Genomic DNA, 15,296 nt, shown 5'->3' on the forward strand with positions numbered 1-15,296 from the left:
AAATTTGAATGTTTTTCTGTATCTGTTGCTTTTTTTCCCTTTTTTTTTTGTTAACAAAACATCCTTTGTGGCTGAAAATGGAGCTTAGTGAGTTACCAAAGGATAATTCTTTCAAATTGAACAAAGTTGTATTTTTGTTTTCACAGCTCCTTTAAAAATATTGCCCAAAATAACATGCACAGGACCATGTAAGAAAATGTAGTGGTGAAAAATCTGTTCCTATTACTGGAAATTCATCTTAAGTGGACATTTCTTGCATGATGCATGTCACAAAGAAGCAAAATTGTTGTTCATCTAAACCATTACATTCGTCGTAACCAAGTTCGTCTTAGCGAGAGTCTGGTGTATCCCTTTCTTTCTTATTTTTCTTTTGTACTATGCGGTAAATGTGAATGTTGGTAAGTTGGCACCTTCCGACCATCAACTGTGAAAAGATGCTATTTTCTGATAGTTTTTTTGTTTTTGCAGTACCACAATGTTCTTATGTGACTGCCAAATCCAGGTGTATTGAATTTAAAGGGGACCCATAAGTAGAGCAATGGTAGATACTGTTTAACAAGGATGGGAAAAAGATTGAATCCAACAAAGTTTGTACCAACAAAAGCTGAACAAAAAAAAAATTAAGCGTGGTGAGGCAAGGGCTCCCCCGAAGTGATAACTTTTAAGGGTGGGGAAGGAGGTGTGGGGGTGTAATGAGGTGTCGCCTTGCACTTCTGATCTTGAGAGGAATGTACGTCAGTATTGGTTCAGTGCTCAAACATGGCAGCTGCCATGTGTGTGCAAAATTGAAGGTTGCTTGATATTCCCCAGTGGTGGGTAGAAATTCAGGAGGTGTGGTAATGTACTGGTCTGCGTGTGTTCTGTGCATTTGTGTTTTTAAAGCGAAGCTGTCAGCCCATCACTGATGTCGTCTGCAGTCCACCCAAACGGCACTGCAGGAAAGCCAACTCTCTCTGACGAGAATGATGATCGTGGGTGAGGTGAAGAAAAATTAAACCACTTATTGCGGCCAAAATCGAATTTGGGTTCCTCACATTATGAAGCCAACGTCCATCTGATTGCATCATCCCAACATGGTCAAAGCAGTTTGGATTTAGAGAGGGGTGCACGCACGAGCAAAATCAGATAGAAAAACACCCTGCTGCCTAACGATGATCATGGTTGAACCTAGGGAAAGCCACGGAATGGCCATATCAGTAGCGAGCAGACCCACACCACAGCACTTTACACATAAGTTACACGTAAGTGCACATAAGTTAGTAATCACGTTACTGCCATACTAATCAATAGGGTCTGCTTGCTTCTGGGTTGGTTCGTTTGGTGTTGGGCTTGACTTAGGAAAGCTTCGCGTTCCCCCTTCATTTTTGTTCAACAAAAGGGAAGTTAATGTGTATGTGTTTCTTTTTTTGTTATTGTTGTTGTTTTCCTGGCTTCACCTGTAGCACTTTATTGGAGAATATGTACGGCAATGTAACACAATTCTGACCATTTTTCTCTCCTTGCGTGGTGGCCACAGGTGCTTGTACATTATGGTTCCGACATTTGCCGAGAAGCAGATGTGGGTGTCTGTGCTTGAGGCGTGCACCGGAGAGCACATGGACTCTTCTGCCGTAAGTGCAAATGGCGGTGGAAAGGTGTTCGTAGAACTTGCATAGAGGGGAGAACAGTTTAAAACAAAAATTGGACATGCATGCGTGTGTGTGTGTAAGAACAAAATTTCTAAAAAAATTACAATTTTTTACTGCGAATCAAATACGAAGAGCAACAACTGGCTGCAAACCAAGTCGAATGTTGAGCTCAGCCTTAAAAATACAAGTGCCGTAATAAACAGAAGGCATACGCCTTCTGTTTATTACAGCTCCGTAAGCCCACGATTTTCTGTATGTATGTATGTATGTATGTATGTATGTATGTATGTATGTATGTATGTATGTATGTATGTATGTATGTATGACTATGTATGTTATATTACTATTTGCTATAATTTCTCTTTGTATACCACATTTTCAAAGTGGTCTTTATTACATTCTCTGTTGCGAGTGCTATGCCAATTGCTCTAGCCAGGAGGGGGGAGGCGACTTGTCAAGCTGTTCACACAGCTTTTTTCCTCTCCCCCATCGCTTGACGAAGTTTTTGTTGCCAGTGTTGTTGAGATGTGCTCGGTGGGTCAGATCGTGCTGGAGTGGTGTCGAGAACCATGGGAGGATTTAGTAGACACTCCCGGGCAGCGTTGTGCGCCATTCGGTTGCCGTCCGCTCCAGACGTGTGGGCAGGTGTCCAGACAATGCGTATCGTGATTCCTTCATGAGACAGGTCCCGTACTAAGTAGAGGATGTTTGTGGCCGTAGAGTTAGGCGTGAAGGTAAAACTTCGTCAAGCTAGAGCCCTCAGCCGGCGCCGGCTAGCCGAGGCCTCACCCCCTGGTTTCCTCGCACCACTAAAGACCCTTCCAAGAACAGGAGAGGTCTTCGCGAACAAAGTTTATGCCAACTCGGCCTATACCCCTGATGTGATATCCAAGTGGACGAACCCAAGGCGTCCCTCCTTACCAAGGTGCCCCCACTGTGGCAGCAACGAGAAACCCAACCTTTTCCACCTTATTTGGTCATGTGCAGCCTTCTCAGACGGCCGTACGCAGTTGCTAGCAAGCGCCACGGTTCCGACGTCGGTGTTAGAGCATGTCGAGTATGTTAGGGTCAACCCAGAAATGTTAGAAAAAATCACAGACTTTGCCCTAAAAAATGGTCTCTATAAGATGGTTTAATGGCTGACCGACTACCTGTTCAAGTTCACCAGTCACAAATGAACACCGGTGCGCATCCGTCTTGCCCCACCAACCCTAATGTGTCATCAAGAAATATGCCAGACACCCCCTCCCCTCAGGGGAAGGCCAGTGTGTGTGTGTTGCTCCAACGGAACCTCGAGAGACAGCTACAGTGACCGCTACAGTGAAGCTTAAACAATACTTAGTTGTACTACAACTACTTAGTGGTGTCTTCCCCAATCCTACTTTCCATTCCCTACCCACAGGGCTTTATAGCCTCCTCCCTTAAATAAAGTCATTCATTCATTCATTCCCCATTGCTGATGGAAATTGAACCAATTAAAAAAATCACTCTGGGCTCTTTCTTTTTCTTTTTTTGGAAAATGATGTTTCATGGTCAAATACATTGCAGAGCTGTTTGCACAGCTCGCACCTTTTGTAAGCTCTGCTCAGTGCCAAGCTCTTATTTCGCATAGAACTAAGTTGTAAGAAGCACAGGCACGTGTTATTCTTTTGCTATTCCATTGTGCTTCATTCCAAGTGGCAACCCAAGAGTTTCCAATTCTGCAGAGTAGAATGATGGCTGCTATTAGGGGTGTGTGAATAACTATTTTTGCTTTCGAAGCAAGTACAAGGTGATTAATGATTTTATTCAAATTATTTCAAACCAAAGCAAATAGTGTGCTATTTTTCGTAGCTGAAATTTAGAATTTGTCAGCAACGCTTCAGTTAACTAGCCCGTAGCAAAACAAAAATTATGTTAGGAACATCTGCATAATTTTTCTATGGCGTAAAACAAACATACGCAAGCTACTCTGCTGCTTTAAGCTTCATATTATATTTTATATGTGTGTAAATTTCATCACACCCGGAGACTTTAACCACAAAGTTTTAGTTTTAGTACTGCTGTAATATGAACATCCTGGTCATGATTTACACACTTCCAAAAAGAAAAAGGATGTCAACGGCCATTTCATGAATGTTCAAATAAGCAAGCCCTAGAAAGGAAACTTGACAAATAGGGCGATGGAATGCTTGAAAAATTATAGCCTGATATATAAACCCTCCTGCTTTGCAGCCCTCCGCTATTCTCAGGAACAAGCTAGGAACGGCAGTAGCTTATGTACGGTATCACTCCGCCTAAGCGATGGATCCGAATGTCAACGGGTGCACGTGTTTTGAAAGGAGATTGCTATGAATGCGTGACATCGCCTGCCTTTTCTCATGTAGTTTATTTGTGTCGCTGCAGTAGTTTATAAGCATGTGAAGTCCTTATAATCAGGGAAACGGCTCGTGCCATGTTCAAAATATTCCCAGTAACGCAGTACTTGCTCCGCGCGGAGCAACATCCGACTGCAGTGATGAGGCACAGGGGCAATTTCCGTTGCCGCTCTTAAGTTTTACCCGAGTTTAGGGGGTCGCTTTTCGGACGCCATTAGTGCGTGAATTATATTTTCAACACCCCGCTTCTCCAGAAATGCAATGCTGGTGACACAGTCCTAAGGCTGGGAGGCGACCACATGTTGGACATCAACTGCGTCTACGAGCTGTCCTACGAGGTGGGTGCAAAGACATCTGCACCGTGCTGAGAGTATCTGACGCTTTGTCATGATACTGCGTGGCTCTACTCCTGCGAGCGTTTTTTTCATTCGTGCAAGGCCTCTTTGCAGTCCTGCATCCATGCTGACTTGCTTGACACCACGTTAATTAAGGAATGTGACTGGATAGGCAGTGGCGTCATATAAGAGGCCAAGGAATTGAGCTGTTGAGTGCCACATGAATGTATCGAACAATGAAATGCACAAAATGGTTATCCTATGCCCAGTTATTACATCAAGAAGAAAAATCGGGCAAAAGTGTGAGGTGCCGAGTGTCATTGATGTTGAACATGCCTGGTAATAAGGAAAACCCTGTGAGAAGGCTGGACGGCTAATCGCGCATGGCAGGGAGCTGCAGTGATACATCAGATTTCAATGCCTTTATAATAATGGCAGTCTCATTGGACTGCAGAAGATTTTTTGTCGTTGATGATGAGGGCATGGTAGCAATGGTCGTTTCTGTCCACTGTGCATTGGCTGGTGGTAAAAATGACTCAAAAGTGACACGCAAAAGCTGCACATTAGGCTAAGCGTCAATGATAAGAATGGATTTCGGTGGTACAGGATAGGAGCGGTTGGAAGTCTATGAGAGAGGCCCTCGTCCTGCAGTGGACATTATTATAATAAATAGGCAGATGGTGGTGGTGGCATTTACTGTGCCGGTCCATTTCTGGTCTGGCTTCTTGCAGTTGACCTGAGAGGAACGCCTTGAAATTGTTGAGGAATGAATGCCTTGGAACGGGTGGCCCGTATTTGTGCTGTGAGGTCAACCGAAATTCAGCATGTTGAAACCTGGCTCGCACCAGTGTTGCCTGCCATGATTGCCAATTGTATGCGTGCAAGCTGTGACCTTCCTCCCCCTGCTGCCCCCCGACGTGCGCGCAGTGCCTGCTGGTGGGTGCCATGGAGGGCCTCTTTGTGGTGGACGTGGTGGCACGGTCGGTGCGGCGCCAAGTGCAGGGCATACCCGCTGTCTTCCAGGTGGCCGTGTGCCCCGCCCTGGGCCTCGTCCTGGCCATATCCGGTGAGACCAAGTGGGGTTGTGTGCATACAGGCTCATGTTAAGTGGCTTTTATGAGAGACAAAGAAAGAGAGAGAGCACAGCTGATAAAATGCTGTTGTTTTCGTCATTTTGCTTAATTAAAGATCTGAAAGCTTGGCAATACGTGTGCATCTGCCAGTTTTTGTGAGGTTGGCACGTTTGCTCATTTTAATAAGTGGTAGGTGAGCAAGATTGAATTAGATTAGCAGCCAATATTTTTAAGCGATGTCACTTGGGCATTACTACTTTGGTAGCGTTAGGGAGCTGCAGCTGCTAAACCTAAAACATGACGTTGCTAGAGAAATGTACTCTTTACATAAATATGGTCTTTTCATTCTGTGAGTAACTGAGGGTGATAAGTGTGCTCTGATTTACGTGCGTCTCAGTGTTAACAAGCCTTCAAATGGTAAGGAAGTTGCATTATTTCGGCCCTGTTTTGAGGCTAGCTGTCAACTATTTCCAAACTGTAGGGCAACATCAAACTCCCCACTGCGGTCTAGCTGTTTTCAGACTCCTGACTTTTTTGGGGGGGAATCGCAGGCATGAGTACCAGTTTAGCATTGATGAGTTGAAGAAATCTTGGTGACAGGCAGCCTAAGCAATACAGTTCTCATTAGTGCAATCGACATGCCTCAGACGTGTTAGCATAACCAATGGCTGGGTAGCTTTGGCACTGATTTGTAGCTGGCACTATGGCTGGCACATGTGGTATCCTAGCTGCCTTCTAGGTGCATAGCTACCTGCTAAGCAAGCTCGTAATATCGAAACACTCGGGACAGGAAACTGACTTTCGTATTAGCAGTGTTTCGTTAAAAGCGAAGATGACTTGATCTCTATGCACTGAATTCGGTACTGTGAAAAACTTGCGAGTAGAGGACCTTTGTTCTAACGAAGGTTTGTTGTGTGCGGACTGTGTGGCTGTTATCCCCGTGGTTGCAGTGTAGGACGTCTCCTCCTTCTGGTTGCAGGGGAAGAGCGCAAGCTGCGGCTGACGCAGTGGTCGTCCCTGCGGCCCTGGGTGGAGACCCTCGGGGGCCGTGCGGTGGCCGCGGAGCCCCCGGAGTGGCGGCTGGTGGAGGATGTGGAGGAGTGCCACCTGTTTGCCACCTCTGCGGATGGAGCCACCCTGTGCATGGCCACAGCCAGGGCCATCTACGTGCACACCTGGAACCCCCAGCGGGCCACCTACGTCTGTCGAAAGGTGCGGCCCAAGAGGGGCACGACAGATTTCCCAAGTGTGACTGTAGGGTTCTTAAGTGGGTCACAGAGCTTATGAAGGGGGAATGGAGTGGGACAGAGTTCCTAAGTTGGACAGTGAGATAGTGAGTGGGACACTGATTTCCTAGGTGGGGCACAGGGTTCATAGATTGGACACGGGGTTTTTAATTGGGACAGTGTTACACAGAGTCCCCCAGTAGGAGACAGAGTTTGTAAGTGGCACCCAGAGTTCCTAACTGGGGCAAAGGGCTATCGACTCTGTCAGTGTCAACTGTAGAATGCTCAAAGTTTGTGCCTAATGTTGAGATTGCGTTGGTTGTGAAAACGTTTCAAGTTGGCATCTAGGCAGTACCGTGACTTGAGCTCCATCGCACTCACCACCACTCAGCAGTGTGGCATTCTTTGCGCAAAAAAAGCTCTACACGTGTGGTAGGAGTTAGTATTAGGCGTAAAGATACTTATTTATTTGGCACCCACAGTGCCAACATGGTATTGCAGTGAGGTATACAAATTAAGTACACAAGACAAGTTCGAATTGCAAAAAATACTGTCCAATCGGAGCCAACAGTACGTTCACTCAGATATCACTGGACATGGCCGTCGGCGTGGCTAATGATAGTGCCCATGAAATATACCCCAAAACGCTAGGCCTAACACAGTCAGCAGAGAGAGAGAGGGAAGGGGAGGGAGGGAGGGAGGGAGAGAGGGAGGGAGAGAGAGATTTGAGCCCGAACTGGTAGAAGGAAGGGGGTGACAGGGAGGAAGTCACCTAGCCTTCCCCGTTAGATGGCGGCCATGAGCCCGTGCGCCCTAGCGGCATCACACCTTTGCTACTTTAATCATTCAAAACTGTCGCCCGGGTGCATCTCTGCATTGCCTTTGGTGTCGTCAGCGGCGCACACCCAATAACACCTTGCCCTTAGAAAGTGTGTTCTTCCCGTAGGTCTGTGCAACCAGAGGTTGCGGAAATGCGAGAAGCAGACAAGCATTTCACATCTCCCCCAAAGCAGAAGTTCAAAACTCCCTGCTTGGGTCAATAGCAAGAGTGCTGTCAGCTTCAAGGCTAGGTGCTGCCTTCACACACTTTAGGGGCAGTTTAAGGACACGACAGCAAAAAATCTTGCACACATTTATGTGTGTAAAACTGGATGTCTCGTTGAAGCGTCATTCCAAGCGACCACCCACGTGCTCTACAGGTGGCCAAGACCAGCGAGCCCTGCAGCTGCATCCTGTTCACCCCTCACACCATTCTGATCGGCTGCGATGCGTTCTACGAGATCGACATCAAGGACTTCAGCGTGGAGGGTGAGTGTGCGTGGAAAAGCTGCCTCAGCCTGTCCTGGTTGCCCTTTGCCACAATTATAAAACTGCCAGGATGTGGGGTGTTTATTCTGCTCAAAATGTACCCATCGTGACAAAGCAGACTGTTCTGGTGTGAGATTTCGTAGCACAGGTCGCTTAAAATGACATTGCCTCTTTCATTTTGATTACTGTTTTTTGCTACCACAAAGCTGATCATTCACTTGTGTAAGCAGCAATGAGAAAAATGTCTTGTGGAAATCCAGAGTAAAAGAGGTATTAGCAGTTCTGGCACTAAATGTAGAAGCGCAGTCAGTCCCCTTATGTCAGTTTAAATGAATATTTCAAACTCTAGGCCTTTACTGAAACAGTAGTTGTGTCTTATTTAAAGCTTAGCATTGATCTTCTCCTGCAGGAATGCAGACCACGAAATTTGCGCTAAGACTTGGTAGATGAAATATAACACTGTCAGTGGGAGTATTAGGTGCAACAACCAAATGCTCAATCCCCACCTATAAAATGACCGTGCACATCGATTTAGTACTGTGACCCGTGCGTATTTCTTGTGTGGTGTGGCGGCCTTGTCCAATGTGGCGCACTACATAATTGCAGACTTCCTGGACCCCACGGACACCTCGCTGTCCTTCCTTGTGTACGGAGCCACGCACCTGCGCAGCTTCCCGGTGTCGGTGCTGCAGGTGGCGCCACCAGAGTACAACCCAGAGTACCTGCTCTGCTTCCACGGTGAGGGGATCCCTCCTTGACCCGAACCTGGTTAGCGCTGTGTTGGCTTGCCTAGAGAGAGACTGGAAGAGCTCGTCGTACTTGAATTAATCCAGCAGTGCGTAAGCCACAACCTTTCTTCACCCCATGACCACAGGTATACGGCAGACTGTGTAAGGTGAACTAAAAAAAAAACCCTACCATAAAGTTCCGAAAGAACGCTCCCCAAAACTAGAGATATCAAGTGAAAAATACAGGATGGGCAAACTTTCGGGTCACGTGCGGAAACTACATAAATGTGGCTGCACCGCCTACCAAAACTGCAGAGATATCAAGTAAAAAATTCCAGACAGGTTGCGTCTCTTTTGTTCGAAATCGAGATATCAGCAAGGTGCGCTGCCGTGGGACGTTTTCCCTGTGGGAGCTCCCAGGGTTTTCGAAGGCGTTGAAGCTAGCACAGTTTTAGAGGGTGGGCGATCTTTGGGGTTTTTTAGTAAATTGAATATTTCACCCTTAAAAGGGAGTGGGCAATGTTTTGGGGGAGGGCTCTTTGCTAGGCCTTTGAACTTTACAGTACTCAAGTTGCCTCTTGCACCATTGCTAGCCTTTTCAATGAAAGCCTAGGTAGGAGAAATGAGGGGACTTTCAACTTGCGAGATTCCAGTGTCAACCAGGTGCGGTGGCGGCAGCAAATATCATGGCAAGCATATCGAAATTTTGTGCAGGGTGGAAAAGATATTACCAAGCTGTGGGGCTGAGGCAGGTAGACCCCCCATTTGGGAGTAATGAGCCGCCTTGCTTTTGTTTTTGCCTTTGCAGAACTGGGCGTCTTTGTGGATGCTGATGGCAGGCGAACACGCGACGACCTCAAGTGGTCACGGCTCCCACTTGCCTTCGGTAAGTTTTTGCCTACCGGTTACATCCTTGTCGTGTGATGAAAAACACTATAAAAAAAAGGGACAAGTTCAGATTTCTCCTGTTCGCTTCGCGTGCTTGCAACGGCTCTGTTGTTCTGGTGTTACCATATAACTTGCTAGCATTACTGGAGCCAACTGACGTGATGTATTGAGTAGAAGTGAATGTAGTTTCGTTCCCCGTGATCCAATGGGCTGCACTTGCACTGTGTTTTCTTGTTCATCATGGCTAAAAAATTGTCCGTGCCCTTCTCTTTACATTGCTGCAGCATACAAGGCTCCACACCTGTTCATCCAGCATCTCAACTCCGTGGAGATTCTGGAGATTAAAGCCAGGGGCTCCCAGGAGAGGTATGCTTTCGCCACTATGGGTCCAAGAGTAGCCGTAGTCCCTTGTTTCTGGATATTATCATTGTTAAACTCAAGGGGTCAGGGAAACAAACAGCAGTCACAAGAGAGAAATTGGGCTTTCATTACCATTCATCTCCTCACCCCCCTTCTTGTTTCATCTGTGATAGTTGAGTGGCCATAACACCCACTGAAAGCATCTGCAGGGTTCGTACAGGCTTCAAAAGCAAAAATTCAAGGGTTTTCAAGGACTTTCAAGGACCAGAAAACACATTTTCAAGGTCCCCATCTAATTTTTTATCTGGCAGTATTTATAACCTTTCCAACACAATGCAAAAGTTTTTATTCCACATTAGTGCACATCGAGATAGGTGCTAACGGGTTCGTAAAGGCTCCCCCAGCTTTATTTTTTTTATTTTATGGCTGGTATTTACAGGTTTATCTTTTTCTTTGTGTTTTCCTGAAGCTGTTTGATTTCAAAACTTAGTTAATGTTGCCTGCATCTCCTGCTTTGCCAGCAAGAGTGTCAGCTGAAATTAAATCGAGCAAGTGTTGCTTCAAGGCAGGATGAACTATGTACACGTCCACCATTTGCACGTAAAAGCAAACGTAGATGGAGCGTATGAGGCACAGTAAACATGCAATGAGCAAGCGTCCACAGACTAGATGCAAAATAGAAAACAAAAGCTGGCTTTTACTTGATTGTATTGTGATATGAATTGGATTGACAAGTGCCTGCTCCCAATGTTGCCTCGTAATAATGAAAATCCACCAATTTTGTAATTTCACGCAATACACTGAAACTTGATTGTTACAATGTTTCTTTACATTTGTTAACACCTAAAATCCATGGCAAACACTTTAAATTCTTGTGAAAAGACAGGGCCAATGATTTTCTCCGGAAAAATCAAGGGTTTTCAAGGACCATGTAAAAATTCCAGGACTTTCCAGGCCTTGAAATTGACACTTCTAAATTCAAGGGTTTTCAAGGTTTTCAAGGACCTGTGCGAACCCTGATCTGGAACAGCGTTTTTTGTTGTTGAAGCGAACAATGATTTCGTTTGAATAATTTCACAGTGAATAATCCAAGAAGTGGTGAAAGAAGTAACTAGCAGCTCGAATGAACACTGCAGTAAAAAGCTCAACCAGCCCTGTATTTTTGTGCAACACATGCAACCGTCGAACTTGGACAAATGCGCAGCAATTCCCAAGGCCCCAATTAGAGCATAGAGAATTGTTTTGCTTTGAATGCACTGGGTAATAGCTTTTTAGAGCAGTGGGATCCTTTGAAGTCACACCAAACACGGTCCCAATGCACAACTGCACAAAGCACTCGAGCTCAGAACACCATCATCTTGATGGGTGAGCACAGCAGCGTCATGCTACCTTAACCAAGGGCGGATCCAGGTGTTTTCTGAGGGGGGTGTCAGCTTCTATCAGTGATGATGATGGTGATAATGATGATAGGAGATTGATAATAGCCTTTTTTTACTCGCCAAAATTTCCGAAAAGAAAAATACAAGAAATAGAGAAAAAAAATCTTTATAAAAATTATAAAACTTTATAAGTTTTATAGACTTTATAAACACTTTATATAGACTTATATAGACTTTATATATAGACTTTATAAAAATACGACCTGAGGGGTCATCTTCTAGGGGGTATAAATTCAAAAATTAAGGGCAGGGATCAGGACATCGGGACCGCCCCTCTGGATCCACCAGTGACCTCAGCGCAGGGGCTATGCCACATAAATGAGAAGATGCGGCCAATGGTGCGCACAGCCGTACACATGCCCCTTAAAGCTCGTTTTGCCATGATCTACCACGGTGCGTGTAACCTTTGTCCTGCTATGGTTCACCGAACAGTTGCAAAATGGCCACTGGGCTCTTCTTCTTGATCCTGCCCCCTGGCATTGCTCTATCCAGCATCCTCCTGCAAATGCCTGCAGGGCCGGGCGTGTGCCGTTCTGCTCAAAATATACTTGGAATGGAACAGACCTGCACATATGGGGGTGCACTTAAATAAAGGAGAAAAAAAAGCTGCATTATTTTTAGTCTGAAAAGAAACCGCTGTTACGTGCAGTGCTGCATTTGGAATGTCCAGCAACACTCCCTCCCCCCCTCATCCTCCCCCCCCCTCACAGTGGCCTGCACCGCATCGTGCTGGTGAGCAGCCCGCGGTTCCTGGGGCTGTCCTCAACGGGATGCATGTACCTGGCCTCCTTCCTGCACGGACAGCTGGAGGTCATCTCCGTGCACGCCACGGCGCCCAGTGCCTCTTCGCAGCCACAGCTGCCTTCGGGGTGAGTGGTGGCATGACCCGATCTTAGTAGCAGCGTTGAAAGCTCCCCTCCCGCCCTGTCCACTTTTGGGTGAAACTGTTGCACGTGTTTATTGTTGCACGTGTTTTTGCTGTGCCCCAGTCGTATGACACCCCAGTCATATGATGCTTTCGTGCAGTCCCTTGAAGGTCGTATTATTTTGGGGTTCCCCTGTAGCGCCATTTCGGCGGGACCTGCCTGGCTCCAGCAAACATTTGTCCCTGTGCCCTACACGTCGCAAAATCATCATTGGAGGAACCCCTTCTTTTGAAAGATTAAAATTCAGCTTTGTGGTTTTAAGCTTCAAGGCTACAAACCAAACAGGGCTTGAAGCTGGACAGAGAGGCTGGATGAATACTTGCCCTTCTTAGCCGTGCACTGTAGGAGTGGTAGTGCGAGAGTTGGGAGGGGAAATCAGATGGATGCCTGCTTCGAGCTGAAGTGTGTGCGTCAGCAGAGTTTCTGATGTAGCCTATCCATGTACAGTGTAGACCATTTATAACGTAACCGCTTATAGTGCGGGACCGGATATAACGCGGGTTTTTGTGACCACCGGTTCACCTCCCATAGAACTCAACGCATAAGCATACCGCTTAGAATGCGGTTGGCCGAAGCACAATACCGTTTATAGTGCGGTTTTCTGGCGGGACTGCTGGTCAGCCGGCGCAGCTGGGGCATTGTTTTAGGGTAGCAAAAGAAAAAAGAAAGGATGAAATCCGCCATCTGACGCAGCGCGCACCCCTTGCTCTAACTTCGACACACAAGAAAAGAATAGGCCCCCTTTAGTTCACGCCTACATGATAACCACAACTGACCTTGCTTGACGCACCTCGGAAGATAGCGACCCCAGTCCCCGTCCGCGCGCGTTTTCGCACACGATTCGTGCACGTCGGCGTTGTTGCGCGTGCTTTCGCTTTTTCACGCTCGTGTCGACGATTTTGCGCTCGCGGTCGCTTTTTCGCGTGGCAGTGGGAGGAGCCTGACGACTTGCACCAATGGGGAGAGGCGCACCTAATGGCGGGAGATCCGAAACGCGCCGACGAGCCGGCTGGCCGCGTCAGAGGTGTTTAGGCCTACCGCCGCGGTGTTTTTTGATGGGCGCTTTCACAAGCAACGTGAATGGCAGTTTATATTCCTCTTTTCGCCCATATTAGCAGCTCTTTTCTTGCGTGAGCACCCTCGCTTGCGCTTCGTGCGGCATTTCAGCGAGCAGTTAGAAGCGGTCGCTGGAGCTTCCTGCACCACTTCGCGGCCAGGGCCGACGCCATGTTGCCGCCTCTTAACGCGCCGCACACCACGCCAGTTGTAACCGGGCCAACGTCGCCGCGCCTGCGGCGTGCACTGCAATCGCTCCGTGCGGTTCACGCTTTAGAACGTTGTGCAGATAAGCCACCGCTCTTTCCCTTTCCGAACAAGCGAGCCGCACGGCCCGCACGAAGCCGAAGATTCCCCCCGCCAGTACGTTGCACTGATAAGCAGCCGCCTTCGGCATCGTGAACACAAGGTGGGGTAAAAAAAAAAAAAAAAAGTCCTGCTGGCGTTCTTATCACCTTCCGCGGCATCTGTTCATAGACGCTAAAAACGCAGCCAGGATCCTCCGAAACGCAAACACAACGGAAGTTGAAGCCGTGCTCGCTCTTTATAACACCGCGCTTGCAGTGACCCTGCAGTAGCGGCTTATGAAAAAAAAAAAAAAAATACGATATAAAAACCAGGCCTTCGCTTTTAAGTGCCGTGCGTTTGAGGGATGATAAATAAAGGATGATTTGAGAGTTTGGTGGCGATGTGGTTGGATCCGCGCATGTTTTGGTTATAGTGCGGTACCGCTTATAGTGCGGATTTTTACGGCTCCCGCGACATACGTTATAAGCGGTCTACACTGTATATGGCACACGATACAGGATGCTTCACATACCTTGGTTTGATTAGAAAAGTTAGTTCACAGTAACGTGAACCATCTCAGTGCCACTCTAAATGATTAAAGTCAACATTTCCCGTTCCAATGCTTTACGTGAAACACAGGGTGTACTGCTCGCGTATCCGTATTGACCAACCTTGCATTTACTCGCCCATTGTACAGTCTACGCTCGTTACAGCGGATCCGGCAACAACGGACTTTCGGTTACAACAGACCATTTCTGTTTGTTTGTCTGGTACCCATGCATTTTAAATGGAGTCCACTCCGCTCACAACGGACCCGGCTAGAGCAGACTATCGGCTACAACAGACTAAATTTTAGGCGAAAATTGTTTCGACTGAACGTTTATAGCGGAGTTTCGTGGGGCCGGCGCCCGGTGTGCTTTTTCGTTTATTTTGGCAAGAAAACTATTATGTCTGGCAAAATTGCTGGCAGCCGGGTCGTTGGCGCAGCCAGAGTCCTTCAATGCTTTACTGGTCACGAAACTTCGGCGCTCGTTTCATATAGGGACCGCGCGCGCCACTACAGGCGCCACCGCCGCACGAAAGTCATCCAGCCGCCGCTTTCGCGGCGTATTGGCCTGCTCTTGGCGTGCAAACGCTTGCTGCTTTTGGTGTCTGCGCGCTGATTAAGTGTGTTTTTTTCGTAGTAGTCAGCGATGAATAGTCCATTCATTGTGTAAATCACCTGCCTTCAATGGGGTTTTATTTTTCTAAGTAAATTACCGTAGACTTCGGCCGCGAGCGGCAACGCCTTCTGTGTGCTCTGGCACAAGCGCTGCGCCGTCGTGTTTACGGATTTTTAAATCTATATTGCTTCTTTTCTTAAAGCAAAGTTGTAATTACCACATATACGGTAGCTGTGTAGTCACGGACTGCTGCGGGCCTATCGATAATACAATAAACAAACTGAAAGAAACCAAGTACGCGTCGTTCAGACTACGCTTAATGAATCCGTTGATTGTTCTGGAACGCACAGAACGCTAAAAGAGATAGCCCAATAGTATTGCCGTTTCGATGAGTGGGTACATGCTTGAGAACATGTAAAAACGCTGCAGAAACGCGAAGGATCAAAACACGAAGAGATATATGGTGCACCATGGGTCTTTCTGCATCCACGCTTTGCAATACTTGCAAAAACAGGAAGCGA

General features: G+C 47.0%; 1 protein-coding gene across 6 annotated transcripts in view; it reads left to right on the plus strand.

Moving 5' to 3' along the window:
- Nucleotides 1–15,296, plus strand: part of LOC144146145 (citron Rho-interacting kinase-like) — an 81,632-nt gene that overhangs the window by 64,345 nt on the left and 1,991 nt on the right. For all 6 annotated transcript variants that reach the window (XM_077678106.1, XM_077678103.1, XM_077678108.1 and 3 more), the window contains 9 exons: nt 1,517–1,610; nt 4,240–4,323; nt 5,248–5,386; nt 6,373–6,605; nt 7,819–7,927; nt 8,534–8,665; nt 9,464–9,541; nt 9,828–9,909; nt 12,053–12,211. In XM_077678106.1, coding sequence (XP_077534232.1) covers nt 1,517–1,610; nt 4,240–4,323; nt 5,248–5,386; nt 6,373–6,605; nt 7,819–7,927; nt 8,534–8,665; nt 9,464–9,541; nt 9,828–9,909; nt 12,053–12,211 — 1,110 coding nt within the window. The remainder of the gene's footprint in view (nt 1–1,516; nt 1,611–4,239; nt 4,324–5,247; nt 5,387–6,372; nt 6,606–7,818; nt 7,928–8,533; nt 8,666–9,463; nt 9,542–9,827; nt 9,910–12,052; nt 12,212–15,296) is intronic.

This window comes from Haemaphysalis longicornis, unplaced genomic scaffold (genome assembly GCF_048455015.1).
Source record: "Haemaphysalis longicornis isolate Haplotype H1 unplaced genomic scaffold, Haemaphysalis longicornis Haplotype H1 scaffold_7, whole genome shotgun sequence".
Classification (NCBI taxonomy): domain Eukaryota; kingdom Metazoa; phylum Arthropoda; class Arachnida; order Ixodida; family Ixodidae; genus Haemaphysalis; species Haemaphysalis longicornis.